At 37.1% G+C, this 18,237-nt stretch overlaps 1 protein-coding gene across 6 annotated transcripts in view; it reads left to right on the forward strand.

The window, feature by feature from the left end:
* Positions 1 to 13,199, forward strand: part of LOC129778991 (DENN domain-containing protein 1A) — an 85,105-nt gene extending 71,906 nt beyond the window's left edge. For 4 of the 6 annotated variants that reach the window (XM_055786216.1, XM_055786214.1, XM_055786217.1 and 1 more), the window contains one exon: positions 808 to 13,199. In XM_055786216.1, coding sequence (XP_055642191.1) covers positions 808 to 1,629 — 822 coding nt within the window. In that variant the 3' untranslated portion in view covers positions 1,630 to 13,199. The remainder of the gene's footprint in view (positions 1 to 807) is intronic. The other 2 variants (XR_008743541.1, XR_008743542.1) reach the window with 1 other exon arrangement.
* The last annotated feature ends 5,038 nt before the right edge of the window (positions 13,200 to 18,237 follow it).

The following is an 18,237-nucleotide window of genomic DNA, read 5'->3' on the forward strand; positions in this document are numbered from 1 at the left end:
CATTAATTGTTAAGCCAACGTTAGTCTTACGTTCACCTTGCGGTTATGTCACAGATACAACCCACTTCTAGTTTTTAGCAACACTTTGTTTATTTTTGCGTAGCTTAAACTGAAATTTCATTTCATCAGAACACCAATACAAGTATTCTTCAATATATGCACTGCAAGCCTTTTTTTTTGCTTATCTCCTTTGATTTCTTTAAAACTTTTTTTTTCATTTCTTTTTTCGACTATCAAGACCTCCGAAAGCTTTTTTCTTTTGTTATGATAATTTTTATGTTTTTTTTCTGCAAGGCAGCTGTTATTATTCAGTAATAATAAATCTGAGGCAGTGCACCCAGAAGCAACAGAAACCATGTCCCTTTTTTCAACATTTACGGACACCAGTTTATTTTGAACCCACAAAAATAATTCATTTTAGGAAATTTGTTGTAACATGGTTGTATTCAGTTGCCCTTGAATCATTTTCGTCCTGAACGATTCCCAGTTCCATGCAAAGTAGCTGATATCTAAATTACCTTTAATGCAATCGTTTTGTGTGGAGAGAAAACTGCATCCATGATTTATGTGAAGAATACAATCTGAAGAATATTCTTCATATTTTACGCTGCGTTCTAATACGATACATAAGAATTAAAGTGGTCACCCTTTTCATCGTTTTCATCATATTGTGTCAACTCACGAAAAAACGTTCAAGTGATTCCGAAAAGAAACACTTTTAACCGCTTCCCTTTCAGGAAGCACTTCTTCATTGTTACCCTCCAGAACGAAAACTCTCGCTTACACCCGTTTACCGTATTCTTCCAGTCTAACGTTGACGTGGCCGACGCTAACACTGCATCATGCATTCCTCCAACTACCAAACCGGGAGCCTCTCCCGCCAAGTCAACATCGACGCCCACCAGCGAGCATGACAAATTCCAAGACCTGATCAACCTGGACACGACCAATTCCAGCTTTGAGCTAGAAGACTTTGATCCGCTAAACGAAAACGCTAGACCAATCCCCGCGAGCTCGGTAGTTCCTTGTGCACTAACCACCGCAGCCACCACTCCCAACAATACCAGCAGCAATATCCCCGGTGCAAGTCCACCGGCCAGATCGCCACCGACAATGGCACTCGGCATAAATAATCCAATTTACCCTTACTTCACCCCGACACACCTTCACCACAAATCGGCATCGCAACTGTCCTCGTCCTTCAATGCCAACGTTTCGACCGCATTGCAAAACTACCACCACGCACACCATCAACACTCACTGTCGCAAGGAGGTGGTGGAAAGCATATTGGTCCCGGAGGCAACATCTCCACCAAACTCACGCCCAACAGCGTCCAGAACGATTTCGAACTGCTTCGAAACTATGGTCTAGATAAGTTCTCCCTCCTAGATAGCGCTAGCATTAGCAATGACAAACAACAACATCATCACACGGCAAGTCTTCTGAGCAACAATACAACACAGCCACAGGGAAATATAAACTCTAATGGTAGTACTAGTGATAAAGGTAGTAATAATAGTTTCAACAAGTTTGGTAATGTGAATACCTTGGTGAACGGCCGCTCGAGTAACGCCAGCAATAATGAGAGCGGCCCCCGGGCGTTCCGAAATTGGACCACCTTTGACTGATAGGTTGCCCATTGTTTCATTTTTTTTCTGGTTTCCCTCGGGAATAAAATCACCCCCAGACCCAAGTATTCCAACAGGCGTTTATTTTTGTTTCGTGTAGATTATTTTTTTGTTTGTTATTTAGATATTAGATTGTTCTCTTTTTTTAGTGTGACTCAGTTCCCCTGCGTTTTGGAGTTAGAAGGCGTAAGACAAAGATAAATTGTTATATAATTTATATACGAGCTAGTGGTAACGATTTTTGTGTGGAGTAATTTTTATATTCAGTGTAATAAATGGCGTAATAGGAGGTTCAAAATCGCTTGGAGAAAAAAACAGAAAACATAGTTAAGCCGACAAATGATATTTCCACTGAGATAAGAAAAAAAACTAAAATTTGAAGAAAAAAATGTATATCTAGAATATAGTACTGCTAATCATCATACCTAGTGAAGGAACGAGGCAAATAGCACGATTTTAAATATAAACGAAAGACAGAACCAAATGGGGGAGAAGAGACCACGTTGAGATAAATCTTTTTAACCAATAGATGCGCAAAAGATGGCGCAGCCCAAAGCAATTATTTTTGATGTTAACGAACGAAAGAAAGCTTTTAAGCGATGGAAGAGACGTTCTGAAGTAGATAAGGTTGTTGAGTAAGTTTTAAGAAGATGAACGAAAAAATAAAAAAGACAGGTGGTATATAACACGCAAAAAGTGGGAAAATGTAAAATTTACTGGATAGCACTATAAAGAAGGCGAATAATATAATCAACTCGAAATGATAAACTGCTAGACACAAATCAGTTGTTCTTAGAAACATTTCACAGCGAGGAATGGAAGCTACTGGTGATTGTGATTGTGTAGCATTATCCTTAATCTAATATCCTTTCCCACACATGTTTCATCTCATTTCACACTTAGTGAAATTCAATTATCCAATTTTGTCCAATATTGTCACAAACAAACGAATCTGTTAGCTGAGATTCTGGCAAATATTTTTTTTGAATGCGCACAGAAGAATTATCAATTAACAGAAATGAACGTGAACTGTGTTTGGGTCATTGCAGCTGAAATGTTGAAATTTTGATTCAAATTAAAAATTTACAGGTTATTCAAGTTGTGATATAATTGATATTACGAATATCCTCTGGCTGATGTTATACCACATTTCCCAATGTACTCGTGGCCTACAAAAATGAAAGTCATATAATCGACCCTATTCGATCGATAATAGGTTTTTCTGTCACTTCTGTCAAAGTTTTTTTCCTTCTTAATTTTTTACTAAAGTTTCAAAAACAATAATGGGCCCTATTATATAATTCGAATCGAGAAGTCGATACAATCATTATCACCTTCACACCGAGCAAAATTTCGTATTTTGTGAATGCATGCGACTGCATATATTTAAACGTTTCTGAAATTTCCCAAAGGAAAATGTCAGGGACGCAAACCAAAACAATATACTTCTCTGAAATAATGCAACAAACAAACCAAACAACTCAAACAACAAAAATTTGACAGTTGCACCGACAGCTATCACTCGGTATCGACTCGAATTTTATAATAGAACCCAACATATACAAAATTTCGGTCAAAGAACAAAATGTAGGAAAATGTTTGAATTTTTATGAAAAAAATCAATTTTCTTAAAATAACACTGAAGAAAATTATTTTAGAAATTAAAATACATTTTTCTCAAAAACATGTTTTTTAATTCTTAAAAAAATATATGAAAAACCTGTACAAAAAGCAAACAAGTCATCCATACATCGAATGATGGGCACTTTTGCAGGGAAAAAAATTTCTAACAACAACTTTTTCATGTTTTCTGTGAAAAAAGCGGTATAGTGTGTTCAACAAAGTTATCGATCTTATTAAAATATAAAATGTTGTTAAAGACGTGAACTTTCTATCTTTTACAATTTCTGGAATATTTGGAATTTTTGTATGGAGATATCTGAAAAATAATGTTTTACTCATGACATTTTTGTGTGTAAATTCTTCCGTTTGACATGTTTTTGACATTTTCCCACACAGTAGAAAGTTTGCAGAACATGTCAATTACAATATTTTACACACAAAAATGTTACGAGTAAAACATTGATAGTAATTTTTCAAGAAAACATGAAAAATTTGTTGTTAAAAAAAGCAGTGCCCTTCTTCCGATAAATGGGTGACTTGTTGGTAATAGTTTGCGATATTCATGTTTTTTTTAAAGAATTTTATTAATATGAAAAAAAAAGTCTGTGAGAAAAATAAATTTTAATTTTTAAATTCAATTCCAATTCATACCCATTTGCTGTAAAGGCAGGGGCTTCTTATTCGTCAAAGTTAAAACCTACTCGAAGAGTATACATTTACACTACTGGAGAGCTGGTCTCGGTGTGACTATTCAGACCCTATTTTCTGTGTGAAGCCTCTCGCCATGGGACAAGCACTGTACCGGTTACTAAATCTGCCGCTTCCATGCCTAACTCAAAAGACCCTAAATGAATCCATCTTATCTTCAATCGCCTATTTAGAGGCGAATGAACTGAAAAGTTTGAAGCCCCTTTAATTCAACATCATCATCATCATCATCAATCGCCTTCTTTCAGCAGCGATCCCAGCCTTTGCGCTTCGATAGTTCAGCAATCGTGCGTACTCGACCTCGAAATTCGTATACCATTCTGCAGGTTCCAGGGTACAGACCGTTATCCGTTATCAACCACACAGGATCCGCTTCTGTCTCCATGTTCAAAGCTCCTTCCTCATTTGCATCTGTTACAGCGAAGCAAATGTATTCAGCTTACAGTTCGCAGCCCCTCTATGTCGCTAGCTAATTAGCTAGGAATGTCATCATAAGATGTGACACCTTACAAAAATTAAAAATGGGTGATTAAGTTCATTGATTGATGGTGGTGATTTTGTGAATTTTGTGATCAAGACGGTATTCGAAAATGTGTGTGAAAAGGCAAGAGTTCTTCGGATTTAGTCTGATCCAAAAAAAGGTATCAAGAATACTATGAAGGTAACTGAATCTGATTCGCCTTCGGAAGTAGAGATAAATTGCAAGCAAACCTGCGATTTAATTAACACCCAGTTTTTAGCAGACATAAAATTCCGTAGATATAATGGCGAGGTTCGGACAGCATATCATAGTCTGGTTTTTACATCATGTAAATTTTATCCTAGTGAAGAATTTGAAATCACAAACCATCATTTTATCATTTAGGTAGAAAACACCTTGTTCGCTTCCGGCTTGAAATAAGATGAACATTTAAATGATGGATTAAAAAATCCTGAAATATTATTTAAATTCACAAAAAAAAGGTATCAATCAGTCCGAACACACTTATAAATTTACACAAACATTCTCCCGACAAAAAATTATAAACTACAGTAGAATCCGTTTATAATTACATCGAAGGGAATTGAGGGAAAGACGTCATAATCAACGGATTCTACTAAAAATTTCAATTATTACGGATTTTATTTTAAAGTGCATCGAATTTTTTTTTTTTCAAATAATTGTTTAGTAGAATGTTTTGGTGGCCCTAAAAAACCCTGGCGTGGCTCGTGAAACCAATCTAAGAAGGTTTAATCGTGATTCATTTTTTCCCTCACGAGAATAATACGACGAACACGAAAATTATGAACAAGAATTGCAGGCGTTTTTTTTTTTCTTCTTGATATTATAGCTATAATAGCCATCGCAGGGGTCTTTTCACAGTGGATATACACACTGTCACAAGTGATTTTTCGTTTGTTCCACCACTACCGCATTTCTAATGAACAAAACATTAAAACCGCTGAAATTGCTGAAAAATTATGAAAACCAACGACGATATCATTTCGCCTTTGAGTTTGATATAAGAAAAAGAAATCGCAACGCAATTCGATGTTGACTGCTCGCTAGCAGAAACAAGACTATGTAACAGAAATTGTTTGTACGCTCCAACCGTTTCAATAAGTTGTCATCGGACGGGGCCCAAACTGAATTATTTCCTCTCTAAACGTGTCCGTTCACATGTTGCAGTGTTTCTTTCAACATTTGCACTTTGGGCGACTGATTCGAAGTGGCCCCTCGCCGATTCATGCATAAGCTGCTCGTTATTGACAGTACGGGAAGGTAATCATATTAACACTTTCGACGCCCCGTCACCCAGATATGGGTGACACTTTCCTCGTTCAAATTGACTAGGATTTTTAAAAGGAATTTGATAGAAAAGCACCTAGGTATAACTATAGGATATGTAAAAAAATAATAAAATTATAACCATATTATTATAATATTTATACTATACTTTTTATTAATTTATAGTGTGGATGGTTTGTATGGCAGCTTTTTGCAAACCCCATATAATATGGCTTTGGCATGTGTTATTGTTGTCAATTCATCTTCAAATTAAATAAAATATTGCGGGTCGCAATTATTTTACCCCACCTCTATTTATGATAAAATGTAAAATATACGGATTTAACTATCCATGGCTCACTATAGCATTTAAATTAGAAACTATTCTGTTTCATAATATGAAGAAGGTATCGTTGTCATAGTCGGTGTTCTTTCAGTATTTGTAAAACTTATTACTATATTTTTTTTATTTTATTTCAATATAGTAAATGCTGAAATACAAACTTACTTCAAAGCCATTTCAATTTTACCTAAACATCTTTTTTGAGTCAGTTCATTGGACGTTGAAGATTGTTATGCGAATCGAAGTTTCCAAATTATCAGTTATTTTGCTCATTGATTTCGATTGCACTTGTTTCATAACGAAAAAAAATCTTATAGGGGAAGTGGGGGCATAGTGGTCACCCTAAGGAATATGTCCATTTCCAGCGTCCACATACCGCATACCGCAATTCCCGTTTCTCTTAGAATACCATAGTTCAACTCATTGTTGTTCAAGATTCAAAATAGTACATTTTTATCATTAGAAAAAAAAGTGAAAAAGCGATTTTTTTTTTGCTTGGAGGTAAAGTGGTCACCTAGTGGGGGCAAAGTAGTCACTCGCACATATCAAGCTCAATGTGATAGATTTATGCGTTTTTTTCGTCTAAATTTGTTCAAATCATATTCGATATAGTAGGTACATGTATGAAATAAGCTTGGTCTATTCACCTAGAGTCTAAATTTAAATTTTCTGATGCATACAAAAACGTTGTAAGAAACACATAACGTTCCGCAAAATGAGGCTTGGTTTAGTTGGAGTGGCATATTTTTCCAGGGTCAAAGCCACAAAAGGAACCTCTTCAAGAGCAGAATGTGATAATGTATATTAGCTTTAGTAAACAGAACATTGTAAGTCGTTATGAACCTATGACCACTTTGCCCCCAAACATCAAAATAATTTCTATGCTAATTAAGCGCTGAGATTGAACAAAATATGTGTTCACCTCTCCTAGAATATGTGAACAGTTGTCTAAACTGACAAATCGTCCAATATATCCGATTGAATAAACTAGATTTCATGAGAAATTCCTTAGATACCATGCGCACAGAACTACGGCCGAATGGCTATCGAGAGAGCAATTTCTGTTTTTATTTATATTTTGACATGTGACAGGTCAATACGGTGTCAATAGTCAATTGTTATACTATCAAACAAGCAGGTGACCACTTTGCCCCTTATGGCCAATTTGCCCCCACTACCCCTAAATGTATTTGGATCGAGGAATAAGAAGAGCATGTTTCCTCAGTTCTGGAAATCGCGCTCCTGGAACAAATTTAGAGAAGAAATCCAAAAGGTAATGGCTATCAAATTTGTCACGCAGCTCTGAATCACACTGCGTTTCAATATGTTCCATCTGCATAATATTCTTCAACGAAAAAGTTTAGGGGATTTCCAAATCTGCGACAAAAATCAACCTTCATCGCCTGGAGTGCCTCAAACTATTTCCTAGTTGACGTTGCTTTGGAAATTTTGAGTGTCATAAAATAGACAAAATTAAATTCTTAGTTCACGATTTCGACGATATCCTTCATGACATCCTTTAATTCTGCATTTTGGCACACAAATTCTCTGGATGTATGATTCAATGATACTGCATGTGTTACTCAAAAATTACGGGATGTTTCCGAAGATGAAGAAGCAAAACCACCTTCGCTATTTTATAAGGTCTAAGTCAACAATAATATGAAATATGGAAAGCAAAATCAAAATTAAACTTACCACACTAATCAGGAGCACCGGAAATTTTCTTCTACAACGGATCGAATTTCAGCTAAACTTTACGCGGTGCATCGAACATACGGATGCCTTTTGTCGTTCCTTTCTTTGAATGTGTCCAAAAAATATAGCTAAAATGGCTAAAAAAATTCCTACAAAAAATATTGTGAGGTCAATGTAATGGGGTCGAAGTCTCCATTCAACGGGGGGAGGGACTGAGGCGGCCCCAAGCCGCTGAGGTGACGCAATCCGAGTCGGCCGCCGACCCGGGAAAAATGTATGAACGATATATTTCAAAGCAAAAATTAACCGGACCAACGTAATGTACCAGGCAAACATATGCCCTCCAACGCTCGGTCGGACCTAACTAAAGGATTATCTCCTATGTTTCAAATATACCGGGCGTCGGTTAAAGGTTGGCTTGCGAGAGGCCGCCGCTTCAGACGGTAGGACGGCGGCCGATTCGGATTGCGTCATCTCCACGGCTTGAGGGCGCCTCGGTTCTTTAGCCACGTTAGATCAGGACTTCGCCCCCTTTACATTGACCTCAGAATTAATTTTATCACGCAAAAATAAACACATAGTAAAAAAACACTCCGTTGGCGTTAATACATAAGTACCAACATTGACAGAAGTTACTGGAGTTACCCGCATGAATTAATATGAGTGTGAGCAGAACAGCACCAAAAGCGTGAAAAAGTCCATTGAGAACTAACAAGAATAACTGTCAGAAGGATGAATTAGCATAGAAAAAATGGGAAAGATGAGACAATGGAAACAGACAATGATCATCTTGGATACACACGGTTAACAAGAACTGCTCACAAATTTATTTTTACTCAGTTTTCTGAAGAAACTATTAACTAGATTGATTCATCACTCAGAACAAAAAACAATTTTCATCATTTTTCAAATGAGGCTGCGGGCCGCATGAACAAAGCCGCAGGATGGCCACCACTGGTTTAGAGGATTCCTCATTCAAATGGTTTTGATATTATTTGAGTAATCTGAAAAGCATCCATATTAGCGGATTTAAAAACGGCAGTGCTATGATTGAGGTTTGGTTGAAGATCGAGAGAGTGAATGTTGTTAAATAATGAAGCTCCATGAGTGATTCCTGAAGGGTTACCGTCACCGTGCCGTCAACTATTCTCTTGGACTTATTTTAACAGCTTCAAAGTTGCCGGTGATGGTGTATGTGAATTCAATTTCCATGGGAGAATATTTGACATTTCATCCTTTACGTTGACTTCACGGTGACGGGACGTTGTATGTGGAGCGCACTTCAAGCAGGCAAACGTCAAAATAAACGAATAGGCTACAACCTGAAACTCATCCAACGAGCCAAATGTTTGGTTAATCTGAAGATCAGAACCGAAAGAAAAATCAAAATATCTAAATGACGCCGAACATGACATTCCTTTAACCATATATTCGGCTTTTGTTTAATAAACCCTTCCCTTCGAATCATTTCATATCTATTTTGATCGAACACACAACAAGATCGCTTTTATTGTTTTTTAAATTAGACAATAGCATTACAAACGATAAACAGACGTGACAACACTAATGCTCTACAGTCTCATTTATGAACCTAAGTGTTCAATTTGCCGTCTTGCCGTCGAATTTTATTTATCGGCCGGGGACACTTTGTACTTTGTATGAATTCAATCCAGATCGTTTCTTTGACATTCGTTCATCCTGGCGACATTCCCATTAACTTTGTTAGGCTCTTGATACCCTTCCGTTTAATTAGAGATTCAAAGAGAGTTCTCGAATTATGTGTGCGAACAGTGCTTCATACAGCAAAGATTTGCCAGGACAACATTTTTTACGTGTTTCAATCAATCAAAACTCTACTTAAACGCGAATCATTCGATATAGATTGATAGACATTATCAAATAGGAGAAATCGTATATACTTTTGCAAACCGATCAACACCATGCTATTTAATCAGCACTACAAATCGACGAAAAAATACTCCTAATAGAATTACCGGTTTACATGATCATGCGTTTGAAAGAGAAACGACACCTAGTGACAGTACACTCTGTCCAACTTCTATAAGACCAGGTGATGATCTTGCTGCTTTGTGCCATTGTAAACAAACAATGCTTCAACTTATATTCTAGTGTGTTGGTATTGGTGACCACCATACACTGTATTATTTTCATATGTGTGTGTGCAAGCGCTGAGCGTAAACCAAATGTTTTGTATTTTTCAAGTGTCAAGTTTATATAAGAGCAGTTACATTTTCCGTTGTTTTATTTGTTTTGATTAATAAATCTGGAAAATGCCGAATGGAAAAGCGCTCACGAAGAGAAAAGAAAGACAAATCGATGCATTTCATCAGAAAAATGTTGGTATCAGAGAAATTTCTCGTCGGATTGGACGATCCCATCAAGTGGTGCTCAATTATTTGACGAATCCTCAAGGATACGGTAAGAAGGAGTAAGCTCCACGTAAATCGAAGCTCTCTGACCGGGATGAGCGGGAAATAGCTAGAACAGCTTCGAATACCTCAAAACCGCTTATGCAAATAAAGCAATATTTTAATTTAAATGTTACTCGGGTGACAATTCGTCAAGTATTGGTAAAAAATCCTCACATAAAGAGGGTTTAAAAGGTTAAAGCTCCTCAACTTACACCATCTTACATTGGAAGACGTCTGAGTTTTGCCAAAGCTCACATGAACCGACAATGGGACATGATATGTTGTGACAAAGAATGTTTCCAAAAAATACATTTTGCTATATACCATAACGAAAAATTTTATCAATGTATAGGTTATCTTCACTGACGAAAACAAGTTCAATTTGGATGGTCCTGATGGTTTCAACGGGTACTGTCGTGATTTACGGAAGAAGGAACAGTTTTTTTTTTTCAACCAGAAATTTTGGTGGAGGCTCGTGCATGTTTTGGGCGGGATTCTGTGCAACCGGAAAGCTAGCTTTCAAGATAGCTTTCACATCATTCAAGGATTACATACATGTTCTGAAATCATTTCTCCTACCGTTTTTGCGTGGATATCGTCACAAAAATTCACATTCCAGCAAAACAATGCCACTATTCATAACAGCAAGGAATCTAAGCAATTTATTGAGGACCAAAAACTTATTTTATTGGACTGGCGGAATCACTCTCCAGATCTGAATCCTGTTGAAAATCTTAGGGGGATCCTTGTACGCAGAATCTACACTGAGGGAAAACGGTACACCACGATTGTAGAGCTCAAGGTCGCAATTTCGGAAACATAAAAACATATCGAGAATTTCCTTTCAGCAGAATTTGGTAAATAGTATTCCAACACGAATTTTCCAGGTTATTAGCCAAAATGGTGAGGTTGTCAATTATTGACATGTAAATCAGCCGATCGTTTTGAATTTTACATTGATAATACTTATGAATTTTGAAATGGTCTTATAGAAGCTGGACAGCTGAAATTATCATATTTAAGCACAATAAATAAACAAACAACTCTTTTGAACGAAATTGACGTTAAATATACTTTATTCTAAGCGTTCAACAATGTATGAATGTAACTTGTTGAAATTCTAACTGTTTGTGTTGCAACGACATAGAATCAGGGTGGTCTTATAGAAGTTGGACAGAGAGTAGCTGAAAAAGCGACTTTTGATGAGCATGCTACAATAATATATTTAAAAAAAGAACTGACTCATATTGAGATGGTTTCTTATGTACCACTTAATGGGGGCATTCAGTTTTGACTTTTCACGCAAAAATAATATACCGAACAATCGAGCAAATTAATTCACCAGCAGCTTCCATTCACCATCGTTAATAAGCATCGCAAATCTGTAGTCTCATTTGAAATCGCCATCATATAAAGTTTTTAACAAGAGTTTTTGTACTAACTTAAACCAAGAGTTGAAACTCATACGCTGTAACACAAAATTATGAACCAATAGTTTTGATACTTCGATTTCTCTAGCTAGGAATTGTGCGACGACGACGACGACAGTGTCACCATATTTATACTCTCACTCAGTCAGGACACTCAATTAACATATTCTGCTACGAGAGAACATGACAGAACACAAACAAAAATCAACAAACACATATTTATTACGCAATTTTGGATACTCAAGAATCAATTACATACATCATTATCAATCAAATAATCAGAAGTGTGGAAACAAGCAACCGTAGAGGATGGATTGGGTTCTATATTTATTTCGTATATACTAAAGGGTTTGTCTATATATCTTTAGGAGTCATGTATCAGCAATGGAGAAAAGAAAACAATTCTAAATCTGCTCACTTCATTTCATCACAATAATTCGATAAAACATAATCAAATCGGACCCACATATAAACAAGTAAGACTCGCAAATAATTTGTACGCATTTACCACCCCAATAATGTTGCATTTCCTCACACCCTTCACTCTTGTTTGCTCGTAAGAACACGATCCTGTTTTTATCAATTCAGAGATAGAACCCAAAGGGAAAATTTTAGAATAAAATGATAGCATGCAGTGAATCCCAGAGAGAGAATCGGAATCGGAAATTTAGAATATGGAAAAGTAAGATGTTTATAGCTGAAATATATATGATGAAACACCCAGATATCTATATTAACGAATGCCAAGCGAATGAAAAAAAGAGATATGTTTGAAAAACTATTTAAAACCCCTTGTAGTTGAGAGTAGGAAATATTTAAGCAAACGAAAGGAAACCAAATGGATTTTCATAATTGGAGAAGTATAGTAGAGAGTAGTGTATGTTTGTCAAACAAACAGTCAAACGAAATTGTTCAAATGCTCAATGAAATTGGTTTGAATTCCCCCTCGAGATTTTTCTAAACTTCACCAAATGCTTTTATGACCTCAAAACCTATTTTTCTCGTCATCCCAGTCTGTTGATTGTAATCTACATATATCGGCTTTCTCTGTATATTTTAACGATGAATACACATCTCCTTAAACACATAACGTCGTTCGACGGCTTTTGAAGGATGCTATATAACCTGATATTTTGCAAAAATATTCAATAAATATATTTATTGTGTCGGTTGACAAAACGTTCAGTTATTGGACACCAGTGGCATACAGTTGTTTTCACATGCATTAGCAAATGCAAAACATGTTAGAGGTTAAAACGAAGCTGAGAAAGTATACATTAAAGAAAGAAAAATTCAAAATTCATCTATTACATGTTAATCGAAAAACAGTCAAATACAGTCAGAATCAAATAAATATTGCATGTTTGGCAAAAAAGAAGTTTAGGATTACACAGGCTAATAGGCAAGGAGTGTCAAAAGTGACAGCAGCCCATATGTATTCAGTCAGCCAATGTGTGTGTGCGAGAATGAAGGAGGTGACAGGAACCAATACTGCAAAAAGAAAGAAAAACGCATAATAGAACGAAGAGAGGTATGAAAACAAGACATTTATTGTTCATAAATCAAAACTAAGTTGTTTTTCCCCCTTTTCCCAATGAGTATCACTTTCCCTGATCGATCAGCAATTGCTGTACAACTTTCATACTGAGTACCAGTGGTGTTCCATATCCTCGGATACGAAAGTGACCTCTTGGCTTCGTACCATTCCTGGATATCCTTTGAAGAGTGAAACGAAGCTTGATTCGGCCAGAAAATAGGAGGACTCTCGTGTTGCATCAACAGAGGAAGCCGACGCTTCTGTAGACACTGCCTTGAGGTAGATCTGCCCGTTTACAGTCCCGGTAGTCACGAGCGGCGCACTCAGTTTGCCACACGAGCAAATCGCTTCCTAAATCATGTATTTCTTGGCAAACTTTGAAAGTTTCTGCTTTCTTACTTCCTCCGGTACATCGAACTTGTGCTTGGCCGTGAAAAACAGTAGCCCCGGAAGTCCGCCTTGACGTATCATCCAGTTTCCGGGCCCGTGACTTTCCCACCGTATTTTGCCTTTCGTCACGATTTGGAGCCTTCCGCACTTTGTCCCTACCGGCTCTGCTAACGAAAGACTTTGGCAGATTCAACTTTTTGGATATTATTGGACATCCCTGACCGAAGCACTGGGATTCCGCCTAAACGCTTTTACGACACGCTTGTAATTCTGAACACTAATAGAACATCTATTCTGACCGCATTTCTTCCTCCGTTCGATACTTAGAGTTTGGTAGTAACGTTTTATCACACGACTGACCGTTGACTGCGCGATTTCAAGTTGTTTTCCGAAGGCCCGATGAGAGAGTTGAGGATTTTCCAGGTGCTTGCCCAAAATCAATTCGCGACGTTGCTTTTCGGGTGATGCCTTTGCATTTATCTTTGTCAATTGTTTTCCTCATGATCCAATCAGAAGCCGAGTTGCAAGTGGTCCGAGTTTGACAGAAAAAGTGGTCCGGAATCGGCCCCCTATTATCATGTCACGTCTCAGGCTCAAACCCGATCATCGACAGTACGGCCCATTTGTGGCCTTAGGCACTAGTGAGCTGCTAGAGTATACTGAATGAATGACGGTGGATTGCCATTCTGTTTTTTAGCATAACAATTGATAACAATTGAAAGATAAAAAAAATTTTTGGATGTTGTGTTCAGGACACGACCGCATTGTTGACGTAGAATTATATTATTATTTTATTATGCTATGAAAATTTCGAAATAACCATTCTACCAGTGTGGTCGCCCTGAAATGTTTTTTTTATTGTAGAATCATTTGACCATAATTATTTGATGATTCATTTTTGTGCTTGCAGAATAATACATGCAATGTCAAAGGCACCAACGAAGCCTTCATGATGACAGAAAACAAACAATGTTAACTGCTTGGAAAAAGGCTGAATATTTGCCTCAGCAGGGATTCATTACTAATACCCTAGCATAAATAATTCCGCTCCCCCTCCTTGTTTATATGTATCACTAGCTGACCCGACGAACTTCGTCTCGCCCAAAAAAAAGATTTTTTGATTTGAATACTTTCAAACATCCACGTTTTCTTACTAAGTGAAAGTTAGTGAGTCCAATCACTGAACACTTCATTGATTGATTACCCTTTACAATTTCCTTTTACTATAAATGGTCTAGTACTTCTACAAAAATTCGTCCTTATAATATAAAATTATTTTCAGACACAATTCTCGTTCTAGATTCTTCAAGCATTTGGAAATAACATTTTTCTCCGTTGCATGGTATACATGTTTGATACAGAGAATATTACAAAATAAAGACAGCTCAAATCGGACCATTCCTTCCTCGGGTTTAGGGCACACCAACACATTTGGCCTTCCATTTTTGTTTATATAGATAGATGATATGGGAATGCGTTATTCCGTCTGAAAATCTTTTTCCACTTTCGAACAAAAATCAATTTCGTTAGCGCCAGCATCAAATGAACTAACAACACTTTGCTAATTGTAGAACATATGGGAATTCAATTTTCCGAAATTTCCGATTTTTCTCTCCGCTATATTGATCTACGGGAAGAGACGAATACAACGAAATATAGATGACACAAATTGAACCATTCCTTCTTCGGGTTTTGCGCTTACCAACACATTTGACCTTCTATTTTTTTTATAGATATAAGATATTGAAATGCGTTATTTCGCCTGAAAATCCATTTCCACTCACGAACAAAGATCAATTTCTATAGCGCAAATATCGAATGGACTAACAACGCTTATTATGATGTAATTTTCTAACATGTGGGAATTCAATTTTCCTAAAATCGGCTAAAATCGGACCATCCCTTCTTCGGGTTTTCCGCTTACCAACAGATTTTGCCATACGTTTTTATTTATATAGATTACAAGTGGGGTTTCAGCGTAGCGAAGATGCACTATTTTGACGTACGGGCTATGAAGCACGCACGTACGCACACAAATATCCATATATCGATGGTTGAAGCAACTAAATATACACATGCTTATCTCTGTTTTGCGCTCTTCGCAACAGAAGTCCTTTCTGTTAATATTGCCAGTCTAGATTAGCTTAGCTGTCGTCATTTGTGGGGAGAGTTTTCCTACCGTCATGCGAAACCAAATCACTGACAAAATTACAGAACATTTATTTTCTTGGTGAGCTGACGATAGCCTAGCTTGATGATTCCCCACACAATTATGTAGCTCAAAATATTAATACAATGGCGTTAGTTTGATGCAATGATTGCAATGCCAGAGACATCAGCGAGTGAGTCATTTGGTCGCGCCCACAGCTCAGTCCGGAACGAAGACATGTGACGGCGCAAAATAAGGAAGAACAAGCGATGTTCATTGTTTCGAATATTCGGAATATTCGGGCGAATCCAGTGCGTTCAATGAGGAAAATGGCGAATGAACACGGTATCAGCGATTTACAGCACAGGAGATCGTAAAGCAAGATTGCGGAGCTAAGTCGAGGGCACGGAAAAAAAATCACACGATTACCAACTACATCTGGGAGCTACGAGTCGACTGATATAAAAAAGTCTTAGCGTCAAGCGTTTTTCGATAAAACATGTTCACCGACGAGAACACATTTACCGTCGATCCCGTATCAAATTCCAGAACCAATCGCTATATTGGTAAAAAACATGCACGACAAACATAAAAACGTGCATCTGACTAAGAATTCTGCTAGCGTCATGACGTTTAAATTGGTGGCTTCCGATGAGAATAAATAGAACCTGGTGTTCATTGCAGAAGCCGACAAAGTAAACACGGAGGTCTACGTCGGGATTTTAAGTTCTTCCGTGGATCAAATGCAGTACGGCCCGAAACGAAATGTTGTGTTTGAACAAGATGGAGCTCTCTGTCACGGCTCGAACCGCACTCAGAAGTGGTTGTAGGAATATCTACCGTTCTGCTTCTGAGCGAAGAATATGAGGCCGCCATCCAGCTCCGATCCTAATTTTTACTCAATATGGCACATAATGAAGGCCAAGGCCTGTTCTAAATGAAACCCGAGTACAGCAAGCCTCAGACAAACATTGACCTATTGTTGAACTGGAGAGAAATGAATTCAGGCTACATTATTAGCACCCCTATTCTGTATTTCGATTGATTCGAAATATTTCGAACGACCTAATAAAATTCCATTCTGTATTCCGTTCGAGTTGATTTGCATTTCGTTCGATCTGTTTCTCTTCGAACAATAAATGGACAAAAGGTTCGAAATAGGAAATGCGCAATTATAACTCGAACGAAATGAAAATCCGCCGCAATACAGAATAGAGCTGTAGGAAAGGCCGTGCGTTCCGGGATAGTGTGGTGGTCGTTTCAGCAAGTGGACACTCAATCGATGATTAACATAGTTTGAGACTTTCTGAAACATACCCCTTTTGAATAAGTAAAAAAAAATAAGGGAATTTGAGACATTGCTCAATGGTACAAACATTATTACGCATACATCGAGCATCATTTTGGCTTTCAAGATTTCAAGATCTTTTTTCTGTAACTTCTATTATTTGATCTTCATTTTTTACGGAGTATTTTTGATATCAAAATTAGCGAAATAGGTTCGACGAAAGCAACATAACGGGCCCTATTATAGAAATCGAGGCGATAAGATTTTTGCTCGTTAGATTTATTTTATTATTATAGAAATCGAGCAATTCGATAGCACCGAGCGAGTGATAGCTTTGGGGAACATTTCAGAAACGCTTAAATATACGCAATTTTCAACACATGTTCGTTTGTTTTTATCAGTATTTGTTTTACGATGCTGCCAGAATAGTCTATACAAGGGTAAGTGTTCAATCCAGCATTTTTTATATTAATCATTACTATCAACCGAATTTCCTACCTAAAAATTGATTGTTCCTGCTAGCGTACATAAGTACGTGTTACTTTTGTCAGCAATTTTCTTTTTTATTGCTATACTATACAGTTGAATTTCACTCGTTGGGCTATCTTTAGTTGGGCTTCGATTTAGTTGGGCTCCCGTTCGTTGGGCTATAGCCCAACTAAATCGAAGACAAACGTCAATTCTGACAACGTAAAATTTTTTTCGAGGGGCTCGTGGATGGTGTTTTTAGGTTTAAAATAAATTTTAAATGAATCATTGAAATAAATAAAATCGAATATTATTCAACAAAAACAATATTTATTTTAAACGTTTCAAACAAAATTAAACAAACCATATAAATTCATTTTCAACAAAATGGTAGAGTTCTTCAACATGCTCGTTCTAGCCATTCAACTTCAGTGATTTTCGAACGTAGCGCGTTCAAACGGCATACTTCTGCAACATCATGCTTCATATAGCGAACTAGGCAATCAATTGACTTGATTGCATCGCCAAAATCAGAATCTCCGGTACTAGTAATGGAAGTATCAAACGAATTACTTCCATCTTCTGTGTCTACCAACCATTCTTCTTGCATTTCAGGTTGATCTTTCTTGAGAACTGATGACAAAATCTCGTCATCAGAGAACACTTCACTGGTTACCCAATGTGGATTATGATCAGCATCATACACCTGATCTTTGATCCACAGATCAATATCTTGCTCAGATGTTTTTGTTCCTGCCAAACTGTCAATCCTGG

Source organism: Toxorhynchites rutilus, chromosome 3, assembly GCF_029784135.1.
Source record: "Toxorhynchites rutilus septentrionalis strain SRP chromosome 3, ASM2978413v1, whole genome shotgun sequence".
Taxonomy (NCBI): Eukaryota; Metazoa; Arthropoda; class Insecta; order Diptera; family Culicidae; genus Toxorhynchites; species Toxorhynchites rutilus.